Raw genomic sequence first — 18,900 nt, 5'->3', positions numbered from 1 at the left:
CAATTATTGGACGTTCCAAGCTGAGGTGGATGGTCAGAATTTAACGCTGGGAGCGCGCAATCCTGGGGGGAGTACGGCACTCGTAGCAAAAGCCACTACCGTGGCTGGTTATAAATTGTAATCTATGTCATCGCTAGCAATTAGACAAGAATAGCCCGAGATGATACCCAAAAGCGCCAACTGTAATCGGCTAAGTACAGATGCACAAAATATTGCCCACAATAAGGTGAGTGAAATGAAGAGACGAAAGAAGGACGCTACATGCTAAGCAGACTCATCTGCCGTTTCATCGGACTATTTGATCCGGTGTCGCCGTCTTCGCTCGGGCCGAGCCCGCTGTCGGTACCGTTGTACCCGGCGTCGGTGTCGATATCCCACTCTTCTTCGTCGTTATCGTCATCGGCCTGGTCCATGGCGCCGTCGTCGGCGCTATGCCAGCTTTTCTGGACCGCGCCACGGGTGTTCCATCGGAGTGCCCGTTGGACACTCTGGAACCATTCCCCGTTGCCGGATACGACGGTGGGGAACGGATACTGGCTTGCCTCGACAGTGACATAATCGCCTTGGCGAAGCTCGACACGGCCCTTGCCGTCGAATGAACAGTATGCCGTCGACCGAGAGCCAGCCGGGACGGCGATGCGAAGTAATAAAGAGTCCGAGAGGACCATGGGGCGGAATGATAGAGTATGAGGGCAGATGGGAGTGAGAAGGATTCCGGGGATAGACGGATGAATGAGAGAGCCGCCGGCAGACAGCGAGTAAGCGGTGGAGCCTAACCTGTGTTAGTCGAGAAACTCTGGCGGCCGATGCAAAAATACGTACCAGTAGGGGTGGAGAAGATACACCCATCCGCTTGGACGACGGTAAGCAGATCATTGTCGGCGTACAATTCAAGGTTTGACACGTATGGCGAGGGCCCTCGGTCGATAACTAATTCGTTCAGCACCTCGAATTGCTCACCTTCCTCCACTGAGCCAGCTTCCGCTCCTTTGCTCCGGTCTTTCCGGAAGACTGTGCAAGTGAACCGCATCCGAAGGTTTACGCGCATCCCAACGTCTCCCATGACGGCATCTAAATGGGACTTGTAGTCCTCGAATTCGAAATTCGTAAGAAATCCCAGGCTCCCTAACGAGAAACAGAGGACTGGAGGCACGATCCTTTGAAACAGCCATGATGTGAAGAGGACAGTCCCGTCCCCACCCAGTGTGAGCACCAGGTCGAATTTCTCCGGCGACGTCCAGCAAAGGTCCGGGGTCCAGTAACGCAGCATCTGCTCGTATGCCGGATTCTTCTGGATCAGGCTCTGGGCGTCGAATCGTCTAGAATTACGCAGTTTGGCGTCCACATAGACGTTGACTCCGAGATCTCTTCCATACCGGGGTGTGGATAATAGCCACTCCGTAAGTTCTTGGGTCAAATGGACAAGGCTGTTATCCCTCGCCTTGGTCACAATCATCACATTCCTCACCTCGCGTTTGATTGGTCGCCGTTGGAGTTGCTTTGAAACCTCTCGAACTCCCGTCGCCGTTTGGAGGAGGCGGGAATGTGACAGCCATTCATCGTCGGTGATTTCTTCAAGGACCTTCTGCAGATTCACCGCGTCGTCAAACCGCTTGTGGAAGAAACATGGGGATTGCATGACTAGGCGGGCTGTGGAAGGGGCGCGATCATTGTACGAGCCCAGTTGTAGGTTTGAAAGCGCCGCTGAGAGTTTCTGTGACGAAGACGTGTTCGGGCGGCGCTCCGTCTCTTCCGGAGGGCTCGTGGAAGAGGGTGTATTTTGAAGACCCACGGATGCCGCCAGCGGCATGTTGGGACCGGAGACGGACGCTCGCGAGGCAAGAGCTTTCATGATAGTCTGCCGGGGTATCGAGTCGCAGGATAAGACGCTCCGGTTATGTCGGCCGAACGAGGATGTCGTATGAAAGGGGAGCAAGGGAGCAGGAGTGGTCGATGATGCAGGTGGTTGCGAAGCACGCGATGGGGCAGTAGCGGGTTTGGTATGTGGCTCTTGAGGGGTGACCCTCCCGTCGACTTCGTTAGGGGTTTGGGAGGGATCTATGTGGAAGGCATAGTCGCGGAGGAGCGAAGCTCCAACAGCTTTCGGGGAGGTGAAGGAAGGCGATGGGTCTGATACTGGCGGGGCTGCGGAGTCTGGCAGCGGTGACGGTTGTCGGACGCACGACGGCTTGGGAAGATTCTGGGAATTTATATGATCATGGCGGGAGGCCGAAAACGCCATGGAAGGAGTGTTGGAGGCGATAAGAACGGGTCTTATTTGACGGGTTCACGGTGTCAGACGGGGCTGGCTGGGAAGGAGTTTTTTGGTCTGACAGGGAGTGAGAGATCGCTTGGATCGACGCGAGTTCGGACGTATCGGAGTTTTGGCCGGGCAGTCGTGACGAGGACAAGATGACCAGAAGATGACCAGAAGATGACCAGAAGATGACCAGAAGATGACCAGAAGATGACCAGAAGATGACCGAAGACCGGGGATCAAGACCAGAGCAGTGGAAATGTCTCGAAGATGGCTGAAAGGGTTCATGGCTCAGGCTTCGTCTCGCGATCCCCCGCTTCCATTGGAAAATGGCCGAGGGGTTGCGAGAAGGCTAACCACAGCGCGGAGGAGGACTCCGCTCCGGCTGGAAACCATTTCGAACCTTCTACTCAGTGCGAAGCATGGAATCATTTACGAGCCAATCAGCATACGTTCCAGAGCTCTTCATCTCTTTCGCCCATTCCGTCTCGCTCTGAATCGCAGGCGCTTCTTTACTCCGAACGATCGATCGGCTCCTCCGCTCGCGCCGATTTGTCAACCATTACTGAGGGACGGAGATCCTTGGAAGGTTCAACCACGAGGCTCACTGAGCTCCCATAAATTCATGTTCATTTTACGAGTCGTCTGCTCGATCTGGTCAAGTGTCCAATCCTGACTCTTTTTTGCAACCCCGGTTAGCGCATAATGGAACCTTGAAGCCCGGGTGATTGGATGTGCGAAGCAGGCCCCGGCCCAAGTTCCCCGCCCTTACACAAGCCGCTTCATCCTTTTGTGCGCATTGAGTTGTGTCCACAAAGCTGCTTCAGGAGGACCAGACATGTCCCGCGAGGAGGTCGAGTTATCCCAACAATGGATCGGGAATCTTCGTAACCTTGGAAATATTGCAAGGTAGCTGAGATAGAAAGTTGGGTCATGATTACTTAGGTGGCCTGGCTGCGTGAGGTGCGCCAATGGTCAAACCTTTACAAAGTTGTTTGCTGCTTGCCGTCGGATATTCAACGACCAAGATGCGTCGGTATTCAAGCAGCGTCAACTTTCCAGGCATATTCGGCACGTATATGGTCCTCAACCGTGTCGCGCACAAAGCCCTCGAGTGGTTGAGTGTCCATATTCTCCGTCATCGCTACGTCACCGTCAGAGCTAAGAGTCGAGGTTCCATGGCAGACCGCAAGTGCATTCTCGTAGACTTTGTCCCAAGTATCGAAATTGAACCTGCCTTCGCTCTCACTGAGCAGGAGGTGGCCCTTGGATGTAAATGCTAGGACGTGGAGAGAGGCTGCAGCTCTAGCGTCGGTAATGGATGGCTTGCGAACAATCTCACCCGATGGATTGACGGCTAACATTGTTGCGGAGAGTGACATCGACAGGGGGACAGAAGCGGATAGCAAAGCAAGAATCGAGGTATGCAGGAGCGCGGGAAGAAGCGGAAGGTACTATGTTGCCATCGTCAAGTCAGCCCTGAGCTTTCTATCATAATTTATTTGGCAACTCACGGATCCTCCACGCCCAATGCTTTCCCCGCCAAGTATAGCCAACGTGATTACAACTCCTCGTCGGGGATAACCTTTCTCCCGTCCGAGAACTATTCGACTCAAAGCGCCTCTGAGAATGCCTTCGACGTACCGCTCTCCAACTCCGCTAGGGGCAGTTCCCGGTTTTACGAAGACTTCAATGGTCGCATCTTCAGGTTTCAAAGCGTCTCGGCGGCCGGGAAGCTCAACGGGTGCATTCACTGATCCCAGCACGTTCGATCCAGTCGAAGGGCATTTGTACGAAGCTGAGCCATCGGCCCGACTGAGTGGATGAAGCGAGGCAATCGGACCCCCCATCATGCGAATCGGTCTCGATTTGATCAAGCTTATGATACGCTTCGAAAAGCTTGGGTATAATTCGTAGAACAGAACACAGCTGGGAAGCCACCGCTTGATGTTACTGGTGTGGTTGCTTCTGAAGTAGCCTGAGAAATTTTGATTCCAATGCTCCTGGGAGGCGGAGAGTGCGGGCCAACTCTTGATTGGCTGTCGGCCAGTCAGCCCTGAACGACCTAACAGGTCGCGGCCTCAGGTGTCGACAGAGTAACCAATAGAATAACAGGGCCTCAATGTCCCCGAGACTCTTCATTTGCATCACTTGGCATCGACTGGCTTGGAAATGAAGCGCGCGCCCAAAGAATACTTCTGCATGGTGCAATCCGTGGGTTTCTCATGCGAAGCTATCATAAACAGACTCCAGATGGCGAAGAGCGCGGGTTGAGGAGCGGCGAGAAGCTCCAGGTCCCGGTGTACATTGGAGCCGTCTGGTTCGAGCCGGATTCCCGGAATATCAAGGCCACGCGGGGGTACTTGAGGGCAAATCATGATGCAAGATGGCGGAGAACTTACCAGAAAACAGTTGACAAATCGATTATTGAGGCCTCCACGATCCAGTGAGAATGCTCTGCAGAACTTGTGTGAAACACTACCTGCGCTGGGAAGTTGCTCGATCTTGTTGAAGCGATGGAGTTCCACAGCACAAAATGGGGGAAAGAGGACCTTGTTCCCAGAAGATGCTGCGATTCGTTGGATGAATTGGATGGGCGGCTTCGAAAATGTCATGGATGCCGAGATGGGGAGGAGTGAAGCATACTCGTCTTGGCTTCCAGGTTTCCCGAGAGCCGACAGGCCGTTGACCATTCAAAAGCCGTCACGACGCCAACAGAACGAGGCAAGGGTGGGACCGGAGTGATTCATGGAATCATCCAGACGTTGATCATCCTGGTTGACGGAGAGGTCAAGCGGAGAAACGCCCAGCCACACCAGGAGGGGATGGTGGCTGCACAACTCGTGGCATGGAGAAATCAGAAGCAATTACAATAACCTTGGAAACGGGAACGATCGTATTTTCTTGGGGTGAGAAATTGAAGGAAACAAAGCAGGAGAAGAGTTGCATAATTTCACACACCAGTATTGTCGTCCTCGCTTTGATTCGGTCATGGCCGGCCTTGGGAACACCTGGAAAGAGCACCGAGTGGCCGCATCAGCTCACGTGTCCTGCGCGACCAGGGTCGATTCCTTCATCCTCAACGCCGGGTTCCATCGTGTCCGTTCGTCAGCATTTTCACTGGCTGCCTTCTCCAACTCGCATTCCAGAGAAGGCGTGGCGGCAAGATGGGGTGGCTCAAGCCGAGACAAACCACGACTTCTCCTTCGAGGTGCGGTGTCCGCTTAACAGTCCCTCAGACTCACTTCCGACCAATCTGCTTCTGCCTTGCTGCGCGGCCGAGCCAGTAGTGGCTTGATTTTTGGTTGAAATGCAAAGTGATTCTTGGATTTCTGATGGTGATGCAATCGGCCAAGATAACGATCCAGATTTTGTGAGTCGCTCAGCTGCGTATTCTTCTGGGCTGTGAATGGTGCAAGCCATGGCAACCCCTCATGAGTGTTGGCCCTATCCCATCCCCCCGCCCTGGCCTGAGATCCCAGATCCCCTGTCAGGCTATAAAGGGCGTCTGGAGCATTCCCAGTCCTGGCTAGCATTGTGTTGCTCATCTCATATCTGCCCTGGTTGCTCAGCCCTCGAGGTGCTCGGATCTTTTGTGCCTTTCAAGAACGCTTTCAAGCCACACTCGTCACACGAGCTCTCCAATTTACCTCAACTTTAATTGAATGGGCATAGACACATCTCCACTTGATGTCGAGGAATCGACGGAGCCTCCTATATGTGCTTACTCACGGGAGCACAAATCACAACACCATAATCATCCTGGAGATGTAAAAAACACGCGCGATATCGAGAAAGTCGCGTACTCGGACGACCAGGCGCCACCGCAAAAGGAGACTCAACAAACAACAACTATCTCGCATTTTGGACACGATCTACCAAGCCCTACTCACCATGCTCACACTATCGAGCCTTCGAGCCTCTCGGCCGTCCTCAATGTCGACCTACAGTGCGTTCCATCCCTTTCTATAGGACTCGAGCCACTGACTGTCGTAGAAATGGGCTCTCAAACTCAGAGGCAGCATCTCGCCTTGCGCGAGACGGGTCCAACACGGTCAGGGAGATGGAGGGAATATCCGTATGGAAAATTCTCTTGAGGCAGGTTTCCAACAGTCTAACTTTAGTATGAACTTAGCCCACAGAGTTGTTCAACCCCACGGCGGAAATGACAACCCATCATTAATTGTTGAAACCAGATTCTTGTCATCGTTATGGGAGTGTCCTTCGGGATCAACGATTATATTGAAGGAGGAGTGGTTACCGCAGTGATCCTCCTTAATATCTTCGTAGGGTAAGGCACCTGACATCTTGTGCTGGCCACCACTTTAACGATCATAGATTCGTGCAGGATTATCGCGCAGAGAAAACCATCCTCTCCTTACAGCGACTATCCGCGCCAATTTGTAAGGTACTGCGGGATGGCCGCGTTACCTCTGTAAAGGCCGAGTCGCTTGTGATCGGAGATGTCGTACAACTCGCTGTAGGGGATATCGTTCCTGCGGACTTGAGATTGTTCGATGGGATGAACGTCTCGATGGATGAGGCACTGCTAACAGGCGAATCATTGCCCGTGGCAAAGACGCCACACGTTACCCTGACATCCCGTGATATCCCTATTGGAGATAGGACCAACATGGCGTACTCTGGTTGTAGCACAACTCAAGGTCGAGCAACTGGTATTGTAACCGCCACAGGGATGGTGACAGAAGTTGGAAAGATCGCACAGTTACTCCAGGATAAAGCTGAACATGATGGCTCGAACGTATTCTTCCGTTTGTTTCGCCGCTTTCTTGCAACCGTAAAGACCATTCTCGGTTTTGTTGGAACCCCTCTACAAGTCAAATTGAGCAAGTTCGCCTTGCTTCTCTTTGCGCTTGCTATTCTTCTCGCTATTATTGTCTTTTCCGTGAACAAGTGGGATGTCCAGGGTGAGGTACTCATCTACGGAATTTGTGTCGCGGTGGCCGTGGTCCCGGAGTCGCTGATCGCAGTGCTCACGATCACAGTCGCTGTTGGCACAAAGGCGATGGCGAGGGGCAATGTCATTGTTCGGAAGCTACAATGTCTTGAAGCCGTCGGCGGAGTCACCAACATCTGCTCTGACAAGACGGGTACCCTGACGCAAGGCAAGATGGTTGCACGTACTGCCTGGGTCCCAGATACTGGCACCTTGACCGTTCATCAGACCACCAATCCATTCGATCCCACCAGTGGGCTGGTCCAACTTGACGACAAGGACTGCGATCCGAAAGATGTCCGAGACGACACTGCTTTGAATACGTTTATTACCGTCCTCTCACTGTGCAATCTATCAATGGTTCACAATAATGCCCAGTCAGTCTCTTCAGACGCCGAGCCTGCTCAAGTAGCTGAGGGCGAATGGACCGCCGTCGGCGAACCTACTGAGGTTGCTCTGCGAGTTTTCTCAATGCGATTTGGCTATGAGAAACCCTACATTATCCGAGATAGGGGTCTTCAGCTTCACACCGAGTATCCTTTCGACTCTTCCATCAAACGAATGACCATGGTCTACACCAACACCAAAGCAAAGGTCAATGAAGTCTACACCAAGGGAGCTCCAGAGGCGCTCATTGCAAGTCTTGACGTCGGTGACCTGGAAAAGGAACTCATCCAGGAGACAGCCGATAGGCTGGCTGGAGAAGGCCTCCGAGTGCTATGTACTGCTTACAAAAGGTCTCCCGTTGACGAGGAATCTCAAGTGTCCCCTCGTAACAAGGCCGAATCGAACTTGAAGTTTGCCGGTCTGGTGGGATTATACGACCCCCCACGGCTGGAGACGGCAGCGGCGGTCCGAAAATGCCAAATGGCTGGGATTACAGTTCATATGCTCACGGGTGATCATATTAGAACGGCGACGGCGATTGCATCGGAAGTTGGCATCCTTGACCCTATTGTCAACGCCAAGTCCAGTGGACTGGTCATGGCAGCAAAGGAATTCGATCGCTTGTCGGATGCAGACGTCGACGCAATTGAGCAGCTGCCCTTGGTCATTGCTCGATGCAGCCCGACTACAAAAGCTCGCATGGTCGAAGCCATGCATCGACGGGGAGCATTTTGCGTCATGACTGGCGATGGAGTCAACGACTCGCCCGCCTTGAAGCGTGCTGACGTCGGAATCGCCATGGGAAAGAATGGCAGCGATGTTGCCAAAGAAGCCGCTGATATGGTCCTTACTGATGACAATTTCGCGTCGATTGTGAAAGCAGTCGAAGAAGGGCGGCGCCTATTTGACAATATTCAGAAGGCAAGTCAACTTTCCGGGAAACGCGCTTTACTAACGGTAGCAGTTTCTAATGCATCTTTTGATATCGAATATTGCCCAGGTTATTCTCCTTCTGATTGCACTCGCATTCAAGGATGAGGAAGATAACTCAATCTTCCCCCTTTCACCTCTTGAGATCCTTTGGGCAAATCTAGTGACTTCTTCTTTCCTCGCGCTAGGCCTGGGCCTAGAGGAAGCTCAGCCAGATATCATGTACCGCCCACCGCATGACTTGAAGGTGGGCGTCTTTACTCGCGAGCTTATCACAGACAAGATGGTTTACGGGACTTTTATGGGCTCGCTCTGCCTGGTCGCCTTTGTCAGCGTGGTGTACGGAGCTGGCTCCGGCACCGCCAGTATGGGCCGCGAATGCAACGATGGGTGGAACAGCACTTGTGGAACCGTCTTCGAAGCGCGGGCTACTACCTACGCAACCCTCACCTTCCTACTCCTCGTCACTGCCTGGGAAGTCAAGCACTTCTCACGGTCCCTCTTCAACCTTGACCCGGACCGGAACCCCAGCAAGATATCGGTATTCCACTCTATCTGGCGAAACCAGTTCCTCTTCTGGGCCGTTATTGCAGGATTTGTTATCGCTTTCCCCGTGATCTATCTCCCCGAGGTGAATCGGATCGTCTTCAAGCACCAGGGTATCAGCTGGCACTGGGGGATCGTGTTCGGCTGCGTGGTGGTTTACGTCGCCCTGGTTGAGAGCTGGAAGGCGGCTAAGCGACGGTTTGGGATTGGGGCAGGGAAGAATGCCACATTGACCATGGAGGATGCTGAGAAGAGGGCGGGTCTGAGAGGCCTGACGCCTATTTCGCTGAGCGCCAACGCTAGTGTGGATGCAAGTATGAATGCGAGCGTGGTGACAGAGCCAAAAAAGTAGATGATGGGCTCTGGGTTCAACGGCGTGCGCAACCATGCAGTGAACACGATGGAGGGGGTTGCTTATCAGGCTGATTCAACACAGTCTGGCTCTGACTTTTACTGTTATCTCCACCGTGCATACCGACCATATTCATTCGTTAGATACGGCTAGTGCATGTTGGATGTAATTTGATTCCTCATCTTGCCTGTGCGACGTGTGAAGAAGCGTAGTCTCTCCGGACCCCGAGCGCCAGCGCAGCGTGCATAACCAGCCAAAGCTCCGACAAGCAAAGCCCCGACAGGGAAAGCTCCGACCGTCAGGTTTGCTTTTTGCGAGTCTGGCCGCTGTCAGCATCTGCAAGGAGCCGATCATCGATCGCATGATTGTTTATATCCCTTCCATCACCGCCACCTCGCCCATCATCCCACCCCCCACCATCACCATGAAAGTCCTCTGCCTCCACGGCCGAGGAACTAGCGGCGCGATCTTCAAGTCGCAAACATGTCAGGGCCCCCAACCAGATAGCCGAATGAATGAAAGACTGACCATAGAGTGATCTACACTAAAGCCTCCATCCGCTCCCGCCTCTCAGACCTAAATCTCGAATTCGACTTCCTTGACGGCCCATACCCCTGCCCGCCAGCCCCGGGAATCGACCTGTTCTACCCACCCCCTTACTACTCTTACTACGAGGAACTACCCCCCAATGGAACAAGCACAGGAAGCAGCTACACAGTCGAGTCCCTTAAAAAGACTCACGCCTGGCTCTCCTCAATCCTCTCAGAGCGAGGACCCTACGATCTCGTCCTAACATTCAGCCAGGGCACCGCCCTCGCAGCAAGCACGCTCCTCCTGCACGAGCTCCAGGAAGCTCAAGCTCAAGCCGGATATCGAGATAGAGAGAGAGATACGATCCCAGCACCGTCACCGCCCCCCTTCAAATCGGCAATCTTCATCTGCGGCGGCGCACCCCTCCCCCTCCTCGAACACATCGGCTTCCACATCCCGCCCTCTACGAAAGCGCGCGACCTCGCATCCCGCTCCGCACTCGCCTCCATGGCGGATTCCGCCGCCATCCTGTCGCTCGGCTCCGCGCGCTGGCGAGGCCTCGAAGACATCGATGTTGATCACGATCACCCGCATTCACATTCGCATTCGCATTCGCATTCGCACTCGGAATCACTTCCCTCGGGATTCACATTCAACAAGGAAGACGAGATCCGGCGCGAGATCTCGGGGAGCCCCCTCAGGATCTCGATCCCGACGGTGCACATCTACGGCGAGCGCGACCCGCGGTATGTTGCGGGGATCCAGCTGTCGGAGGTGTGTGTGCGCGAGAGGCGGAAGGTGTATAACCATGGCGGCGGGCATGAGATTCCGCGTTTTGAGGCTGTGACGGCGGCGATGGCGGATTTGGTGAGGTGGGCCGTTCGGGCTGCTGCTGCCGCCGGGGCGGGGGGATCATCTTGAATAACTTGGAAATTGATGGGATGGGAATCAGGGTTAGAGGGTTTATTTTGTTGAGATGGGCTTGGACACGGTCAAATTGCAGGAAGTTTGAGATACAGTACAGATTGTAGATCGGATATCGTGTTCCCTGGAGGCTGTTCCAGTTCGGGAGCTTTTCCGGGGGTCTCCAGACGACGAGCTTCACACTTAATACACAGTAGTCAGACCCAGAAATTTAGCGGAAAAAGATATAGAAAATAAACAGAAAGGAAATCAACCTCCCATCCGAGAATCCTCAATTCGGCCGCCAACCCCGAATCCGTCGCCGACATGGCTCCGCTTCCTGCCCTGATCCCGGCTGTATTTCCGGAACTGAACCTTGCGTGGTCCCCATTTCGCAGCTGTATCCGTGAACCCGCGTTGCTTCCTCGACGCACACACGAATCTCCCCGCTGAACGCGCGGAACTCGTCCGGCAATGAGCTGGGAATAATTAGGCTCGGCGCGATCCGGTCCACGATTGCGAGGCGAGGAAAGCGTGAGCGTGCGCGGGGTTTGGGATGAGGATTCTGTACCATGATTTGGTTAGGAAGGGCGAGGAGGTGGAGAGGGGTGTGGGTACTGTGTTCTATGCGGAGTTGGATGGGGTGTTGGGGGATGCGGATTGCGTGGTTGTTGCGACGCCGCTTGTGGGGAGGACGTTGCTGGCGGAGGAGAGGTTTGTGAGGTTTAAGAGGGGTGGGCATTTCGCGAATAGTGCACGGGGCCTGTTGGGGGATGATGAGGCGTCGGTGCAGACGTTGGATGATGGGCGTCCTGCTGGTAAGGGGATGGATGTCCATGCGAATGAACCGTATGTGCATCCAAGACTCGCGATTCATCCGAAAGTTATGATGATGTCGCATAATGCAGGAAGTACCGTAGATACGCATATCGGATTTGAGGGATTCCTGCACAAGGGGCGAGCATTGACGCTGGTTAATGCGCATCTAATCAAGCCTCAGAGAACTCTGTAGATTTCATCTGAAATTGTTCTCTCAGAGAGAATATGCATGCATCGATTTATCATCAACGAGTATAGGTTGACCAATATAATGAAGCTACCAGGTAAAGGTTTCCTCATAGAGATCCACAGTATTCGACTCCTGCGCCTGACGGACGGATCGTCGGACGTCGTCGCCCATACCCCCTGGACCGCACACACTCACAGCCATGGCACCTACCTGAGCTGCCTTTTCGCTTTCAATGATGTGACCGAAGCATGGCTTTCCAAACCCAATACTAACCCTCACGCTAGGAGGTGCCCTCAATGCCCACGGGTTCCCGTCGGTCATGTACTCGCCCCCGCTGCATTGCCTGTCTGTGACGTAGACTTGAATAGATAGGGAGAGAGCTTGGGATTGGTGAGGATACTGCTCTTTGGAGCGGACCGCAGGATGGTCGAACAAAGATATCATCCATGGGTGAACCCAAGATAGATGATCTATCACATCAGTCTCACTCTCCAATTTTATGTAATGGAGATATCTTACCTAGACTACGGATTACCCAAGTCAAACTCACTTTACGAACCGCCATAGTCCGTGCAGAGAACCCTTCGGCGAACTCGTGCAAGTACGACATTGGATGGGTGATCCCAATTCCACCAGCTATCAGAAGTACCGTTCCGTACGAACAGAGAGAATGAAGTCCTCCTGTAACTAGTTAACATAATAGCAAGCTCAAAAGGCAGTCCAACATACCAAATGGCCCCTCTGCGAAAGCAGTGGCGCGATATCGATATTCCTCCGCAGCAATGGCTCTGCGCAATAGCTTGCAAGTAAAACCGTCTCGCCTTTTGATCAGAAAAGATACTGTGGTCCGTGGATTTCGGTTGAGCAGCAGATTAAACGAGTCGCTGGAGTCCCTATAATCCACAACAGCGGTTTCTTCGGACGACGTCCAAGCCACAGAGAATGGGTGGGAGGTCCACAGCCCCAAAGACGGGACGTAGAGGTACATGTACTGTCCAGACTTGAATTTCCAGTTTCTTGCAAGGGCAACATTAACTCGAGTAACATTCCCGGGAAGCAGTTCAACGTTGGCAACAGTCCGTTGTTTGCCCCAGTTGCGCCAGATAAGGCTCCACAGGCGTGCAGCCCTCTGGGAAAGTTAGCGCGTTCGAGGATGAGCACCGAAGGGTATCTCACCTCCAATCCCCATATAACGATTGTTGCAAGAAGGACATATTGTTGAGTGAGACCCCGGAGATGGTACCACAATCCCACAAATGCTGCCACCGCTAAAACAATGTGTAGGTGAAGAAAAAATTCGTAGAATGCGTGTCGCAGTGGGGAGACAGATTGGATCAATATCAGGAGGAACGAGATAAAGGCCTGTAGAAACATTGTTAGAAACCAGATTGACTCTATTAACAGGGTAACTTACAATCATCCCGTAAATATAAAAAGGAACACGCCATAAATCATCTGCAGTCTCCTCCACGCTCGCTGCTTCAGTTAGAAGAGTAGCCACTTAGGGCTATGACACTCACTCTCGGCGACTTTCCCAGCAATCACACAAGCCGTGTGAACAATTGCACTGACCACTATCAATCGACCGACCCAGCGATGGAGGAGGTTGAAAGAATCGAATTGAATGCGCAGTAGAGGAATCAGAGGATTGTTTCGGCCAGCGGTCAACACTAACACTGGAGTATTCATTACGGCAAGATGGCCAGCGGCATACTTGAGCTGGTATAACGTTTCCTGGTAATCTTTCCACCAGTCGACAAGAGAAACGAAGAAAGCGAAGTTCAGTCCAAGATATACTGTGAGCAATATCGTCTCCATTCGGAGTGGCACGGCTCCCAAGTGAACTCTTCCGAGGCGCAATTCGCGACTATGACGAGTGGATAGCAACGGTGCATAGAAAACATGCTTGTTGAGGCTGGCAATAAGCTTATTCCTCCGGGTAAACCTCGATTGGTCGTCGCTTCGAATGATCGCTTCGAGTCGTCGTCGGTGTTGCAACTTTAGCAAAAGGCGGAACGCGGAGAGGATCGCGATGGCCCCAGCGAGAACGAAAAGAGGAGTCGCCAGTGAAATGTTCATTGGCGGATGAACGTGGTGGGAGCGCTGCTCACCCGGCTCGAGGAGATCAACTCCCATGGTCCCGTAGTTTGGAGATGTGCCTGGAGGTTATTTGGGCAGCAAGACCACAACACAGCGCAAGCTGTACCCTTTCATTCCTTGAAAGCCACCGAATTGGCTAACCTCCAGGGAAAGCGGCTACAGTTCCATACCCCACTACATATACTCGATAAGGCTTCCGAATACAGAAGACACCGGTCGTGACGTGCAGTGCGTACCTCGATGTACCGTCATTTGCCCTGGGCCCAGAGCCGCCACGAGCCCGGATAAGTCACACATCATGGAGATCCCAGTCCACTGGTGTAAAACAAAGGCTTGCGCAAGCCTGATTTTGCAACCGGATAGAATGTGGAGAATGACGAGTCGAAGAATGCGGGTGTTTACCCTTCAGACCACGGCCGGGCCTCGCTACGGTACAGCGACGAGGGAGTCTAGAACGGCGCAAAAAAGGGTTAGACTCTCAGAGTAGGTAGTGACTAGCCAAAGATAGCTGTATAGTGGATGACGGCTCACAAAAGAATCAAATTGAGGGGTTGTTCTCGTCGGCGCCCTGGGGAGACCTCGGAATGAAACCGTGGCCCCGGAAACGGAAGGAGGATCGGATGGAGAAGCTCTCAAGGGGAATCTGCACTATTATTCCCTCTCCCCTGACTCCCGGAAATGTTATTTTTGTCCGGGAGTCAAAAGTAGCTGCCCCTGGCCTGACAATGACGTAAAGATTCGAAGCCACAGGCTCGCAAGCAAGCAAAGCACTTACGCGTCGTCGAAGTCGGCTGATATGTTGACCTCGTAAACGTCATCAATCATGGGTTTACTGCTTCACCGGCGGGTGATGTCGAGACAAATGCAGGGGCAAAGAAATACTGGCTCTCGATTGCAACACGAGCCACTTTACATTCGGCTTCGGGACGAGAAGGCAGCCTGCGAGTAGTTGTCTGGAAGGCCATGCGGAGACCAGACAGCGGGGTTTCCAGAGGGGTCTCGATAGAGGAGGTGGCAGTGATTGGTAGGATCTAAAGAAGATACTTTGATTAACAACTTTCGGGGATGCTGCACTGATTACTTTGACTAGGTACAGACCCTACTGCCTGTGATTGTAGTAGAGCAAAGAAATCGCTGCTCTAATTGTGCCCCATGAACACCCGTTCGCCAGAATTACCCATCTCTGGCGTCTCAATACACCGGGTAGCCTTTCCTGCCAAATATAAATTACCAGATGCGTCACGACAAAGCAACCGCAGTCATTAAATAATTCGACTATCCCTCCACAATCCCATGAACAAGCTTGGGCGTAACATGTTGGGATGAGCTACAGCACTGTTTCAGAGGAAGGCTCCGTCTGCAGCGGAACCGGTGGGTGTTTCACCAGGTGTTGCTGATCTTCCCTCAGTTACTGTGGACTGGTTTCCTTGACTGCTCGAGATCCCCGAGGCCGTCTGCTCATATTCCCGTCCTTCCGCTGGCTGGCCTTCAATTTCTCCTGGTGAACGGAGGAATAGTCAGCCACATCAACCCCAGCGCTCCGACACAAAGAAGTACATTCCGCTTCAATGAGTTGGACAAGGTCTGAAGTAAACCCGTAGCACGCCGGATTATAAGCATTGCGAGCCCAGTACATAATCTCCGAAGCAATACGACCAAGGAGCGGAATCGGCTGTGGTGGACGCTCGTTCCTGCGGCTGGCACTCGGACCATCCTCCGCCTCATCCGAGGAACCCCACGGAGAAGATGAGGTCTCCAACACAGGCGACGGCGGCTGAGACGAGTCTGAGGAAGATAAGTATCCAGTATCAGAAGCAAGGACGTGCAGCAGGTGGTAGACGGCCGAGAAACCGAGAAGAGTCAAATCAACCGGGTCCAGTGGCAACTGACCAAACCAGGTAACGGCTTTCTCCATTGTGAAGGTCCCCGGGAGTGAGGCGTCATCACGGGACCGTGCAGTGAAAATGGCAGCGATCATGGCGCAGCGGACCGCTATTGAAACCTCGTCTCGAACGGACACTGGTAATGACGAATCAAGGAAGTTTGAAGTCTGGCTTTGCTTGCTCTTAGAGTTTTCCTTCGGTAGTGCGGCAAGAACGGATCCAATATTCCTGACGCGGTCCTCCTCGAAGAAGACAGCCATCATCACCAGAGCTCGGGTGTGAGCAGCGGAAGGCTGAGGCGCCACATCAAGGGCAAGCTGTATCTTTGTCTTGAAAAAGTCACGGCTTTTCTTCGCATCTGAACCCCGTGCGCTGGCCTCAAAATAACTCAAGAGAGCTCTTTGAAGGAGGTGGGAAGACCACCAAGCCGCCAGGGCATCCAAAGACGACTGGATGGCTGGGTCCTCTTCGACTACATCCAACAAAGCCTCATCGCCATCTGATCCTTCTTGCGTTGGGCGGTTCCAGGTAAGGTTCGCCGCTCTTTGGGTGATAGTATCAATCATAACATCCTCACTGTCGGAACGAAGCAAAGCAGCTAGGTGAGTCGGGAGGGAGTCTGGGTGATCCCTAGGTAGCGCTGCATTCATTTTCCGCGCCAGGTCCCATTGATATCGTGCTATTGCACGAGCAACATCATTGGAGACTCGAAAACTCCATTGACCCGGGACGCCAACGCGCCAAAGCAGGATGCGACAGTGAAGAGCTTTGAGCATCATTCTCATTGGGCTGCGGGGTAAAGTACCCGCAGCAAATATTGTGAGAACCAGTCGGCTTTTGCTAATCTCCGCGTCGCCTCCGGAAAGTTGTGCATCAATGGCGATATCCCACGTCTTCACACGTCCCTTGTCATCTTCTTCCGTGATACCGGTGATTGATGAATAAAGCCTCCATCCTAGGATACATCGTATAACGTACTCGAAACATCGTGAAGTCACGACATACCACTCGTGGAAGAACCGATGTCTCGGTACTCCGACGCGTTGAACGCTTGTGAGCCATGCTTGCCGTCTGAAGTTTGAGGAGGACAGCATGATATCGGGCGCTGTTGACGACTTTAAAGAACCCTGTCGCCCAGGACCAGAGTTGAAGAGATATACAAACACGACGAATGCGGATCCGATGACAAGGATAGCTAGGAAGAGGAAGTTCAAGATAGCTCTAGCATGCCACGACGTCCAGAAACCTCGGCCCATCGCTTCCCAGTGTAGAGATGGTGGGACTTCAAGATTCCGAAAGTAGTTCAAGGGAATTGCGAACAGCCCCTTGGTAGTTGATTCGGTATCTTTTTCTCTCCCGAGCCCCTCGAAGACCATCAATCCAGCAAGCGTACCTAAGACATATTTATTCGGGTAATATGACCGTCGGCGACCACTGCTGGGTTGGGATGACCCACCGCCGGAGCTGGGATATTGAATATAGGATTGTGACCACACATCATCTTTTGCAGGTTCGGCACGCATGCGCTGAAAGGAGTCCGGGACTTTTATCATCCCTGCTGATGATCGAGAAGAGGATGGAGAGTGACCGCTAGGGCTGTCTTCCGAACTTGAGAATATGCTTGGAGACGAGCTTACGCCAGATTCCGTGGAAACGGTGTAATTGCTGGGTGACGATTCGGAAGCCGCTGAGACCAGAGATTGATCTGCGGCTTTCTCCAGTTCGCGAAGTCTGATCTTCATGGCGGTGTTCTCGTCTTCGAGTCTCTTGTTGCGGGTTTCTAGATGTCGAATGTACTCGGTTGCTTTAGACAAAATAGAGGCCTTGTTCAATTTGTTGGCCGGGTTAACACCCTCCACTTCCTCATCCTCCACGTGGGCTCCGTTGGCCTTTGAGGCCCGAAGACTAGGAACGCTATCCCGGAGTTCAGCTATTTTCTCGTTCAAATTTGCTCGATAACGCTTCTCGATGACATTGTGGGCTCGTTTCTTTGACGGGACACGCGCTGTGCCCTGTACCACCCCACCGATAGTTGATCCATCATCATCACTTCCTGACTTCCGCTTCTGGCCGGTGCCTGTCAAGGAGAGTGGGGATCCAGAAACGACGGAATGAGTCGAGTTGGCGCCTGTACCGTCTTTAAAGAACGGCTGTGTGGAGAGGACACCACCACGGTCTTGTTCTGGGAACGGTTCGAAGGTTATATTCGTATAGTCGAGTGGAATGTTGGGAGAGAAGTCTCCGGCTGGGAGGATATCCAGGCTCTTGGTTTGTGAGGATACACCAGGCGAGGTAGCGGATGGCGATAATGGCAAGCTTTTGACGGCATCTGAGAACATTTGGTCATCCCATCTCATCCACTCTGTCCAATCTTGTCCTGCATCGTCCGTTTCCGAGTCACCCTGTGAGCTCTTCCTACCCCTCGACTGGGTGGGGGAGAAGAGCTGGAAGTCACCTCCCATGCCAGGGACTGCCATTTAATCCAAAGTTGAAAGTTGCCACCATGAACCTTGACGAGGTTAACGATAGTCGAAACTTGATTGTACCATATGTCTGCGCGGAGCTTCGTCACTTCAATGGCGCGTATCAGTACCAAAGGAGCAAAAGAGAACATAGAGCCCTATCCGGCGTTGAACACATACAGGGGTGTAAAGACAGACTTGTTAAAACTGAGGTTCGAGCCGCCACCTTAAGCTTGAAGATTGATTGACGATCAAGCCGGAGTGGCACGCTAAAAGGCAAAATGTGGAGAAAGGCGAATCCGAACCACAAGGCCGTTGTCGACGCAATGGCTTTGACGCTGATGATACCAATAAGATCTCGATCAACTGCGATGTATGTCAACTATAGCAGGGGAGGCGAAAATAGACGGATGATCGCTTGCTTAAGACCTTATTAGACTGTTGGGGTGTCTCTTGGTTCAGTGAAGGCACGGTTTGACGGGGGCACTAGGCACCGTGGTTCCTGCTTCACATGGAAGATATTTTCGGAGACGATCGTTCCACCAGCGGGACGAACCAAGTGACAGGGCCGGGCTGTGCCTGG

General features: G+C 52.9%; 8 protein-coding genes across 8 annotated transcripts; 3 read left to right on the top strand and 5 right to left on the bottom strand.

Moving 5' to 3' along the window:
• Position 1: 1 nt before the first annotated feature.
• On the bottom strand, positions 2 to 2,379 carry BJX67DRAFT_62266 (putative NAD+ kinase Utr1). Its single transcript, XM_071035252.1, has 2 exons — positions 823 to 2,379; positions 2 to 772 (listed from the first exon to the last, which is right to left on the bottom strand). The coding sequence occupies exons 1-2, from the start codon at positions 2,240 to 2,242 to the stop codon at positions 258 to 260; spliced, it is 1,935 nt and encodes a 644-aa protein (XP_070887122.1). The 5' UTR covers positions 2,243 to 2,379; the 3' UTR covers positions 2 to 257.
• A 736-nt stretch (positions 2,380 to 3,115) lies between these two features.
• Positions 3,116 to 4,257, bottom strand: BJX67DRAFT_62264 (putative exosome complex subunit Rrp46). The gene is made up of 2 exons (XM_071035251.1): positions 3,772 to 4,257; positions 3,116 to 3,711 (listed from the first exon to the last, which is right to left on the bottom strand). Exons 1-2 carry the CDS (start codon positions 4,108 to 4,110, stop codon positions 3,298 to 3,300), a joined length of 753 nt encoding a protein of 250 aa, XP_070887121.1. The 5' UTR covers positions 4,111 to 4,257; the 3' UTR covers positions 3,116 to 3,297.
• BJX67DRAFT_62372 (uncharacterized protein) lies at positions 4,117 to 5,192 on the bottom strand. The gene has a single exon (XM_071035254.1). The coding sequence runs from the start codon at positions 4,948 to 4,950 to the stop codon at positions 4,405 to 4,407; it is 546 nt and encodes a 181-aa protein (XP_070887120.1). The 5' UTR covers positions 4,951 to 5,192; the 3' UTR covers positions 4,117 to 4,404.
• Positions 5,193 to 6,468: 1,276 nt separating this feature from the next.
• Positions 6,469 to 9,760, top strand: BJX67DRAFT_387498 (putative potassium/sodium P-type ATPase; the record flags this gene model as incomplete). Its single annotated transcript, XM_071034227.1, has 3 exons — positions 6,469 to 6,548; positions 6,596 to 8,522; positions 8,566 to 9,760. The coding sequence occupies 3 exons, from the start codon at positions 6,469 to 6,471 to the stop codon at positions 9,427 to 9,429; spliced, it is 2,871 nt and encodes a 956-aa protein (XP_070887119.1). The 3' UTR covers positions 9,430 to 9,760.
• A 29-nt stretch (positions 9,761 to 9,789) lies between these two features.
• On the top strand, positions 9,790 to 11,209 carry BJX67DRAFT_351157 (putative EF-hand calcium-binding domain protein; the record flags this gene model as incomplete). The annotated part of the gene is made up of 2 exons (XM_071028886.1): positions 9,790 to 9,914; positions 9,980 to 11,209. Coding segments are annotated over 2 exons (1,027 nt in total), but the record flags the coding sequence as incomplete, so codon positions are not given.
• A 210-nt stretch (positions 11,210 to 11,419) lies between these two features.
• On the top strand, positions 11,420 to 11,875 carry BJX67DRAFT_380339 (uncharacterized protein; the record flags this gene model as incomplete). The annotated part of the gene is made up of 1 exon (XM_071032772.1): positions 11,420 to 11,875. One exon carries the CDS (start codon positions 11,420 to 11,422, stop codon positions 11,873 to 11,875), a length of 456 nt encoding a protein of 151 aa, XP_070887117.1.
• BJX67DRAFT_62190 (ferric reductase family protein) lies at positions 11,868 to 14,735 on the bottom strand. Its single transcript, XM_071035249.1, has 7 exons — positions 14,504 to 14,735; positions 13,393 to 14,421; positions 13,287 to 13,348; positions 13,049 to 13,234; positions 12,602 to 13,001; positions 12,392 to 12,553; positions 11,868 to 12,342 (listed from the first exon to the last, which is right to left on the bottom strand). The coding sequence occupies exons 2-7, from the start codon at positions 14,006 to 14,008 to the stop codon at positions 11,960 to 11,962; spliced, it is 1,809 nt and encodes a 602-aa protein (XP_070887116.1). The 5' UTR covers positions 14,009 to 14,421; positions 14,504 to 14,735; the 3' UTR covers positions 11,868 to 11,959.
• Positions 14,736 to 18,588, bottom strand: BJX67DRAFT_62206 (basic helix-loop-helix domain-containing protein). Its single transcript, XM_071035250.1, has 2 exons — positions 18,516 to 18,588; positions 14,736 to 18,426 (listed from the first exon to the last, which is right to left on the bottom strand). Exon 2 carries the CDS (start codon positions 18,330 to 18,332, stop codon positions 15,381 to 15,383), a length of 2,952 nt encoding a protein of 983 aa, XP_070887115.1. The 5' UTR covers positions 18,333 to 18,426; positions 18,516 to 18,588; the 3' UTR covers positions 14,736 to 15,380.
• Between the last annotated feature and the right edge of the window lie 312 nt (positions 18,589 to 18,900).

This window comes from Aspergillus lucknowensis (assembly GCF_044049455.1).
Source record: "Aspergillus lucknowensis strain CBS 449.75 chromosome Unknown BJX67scaffold_15, whole genome shotgun sequence".
NCBI classification, from domain to species: domain Eukaryota; kingdom Fungi; phylum Ascomycota; class Eurotiomycetes; order Eurotiales; family Aspergillaceae; genus Aspergillus; species Aspergillus lucknowensis.
The sequence above is the reverse complement of the archived record's forward strand: the minus strand, read 5'-3'. Positions and strand labels throughout refer to the sequence as shown.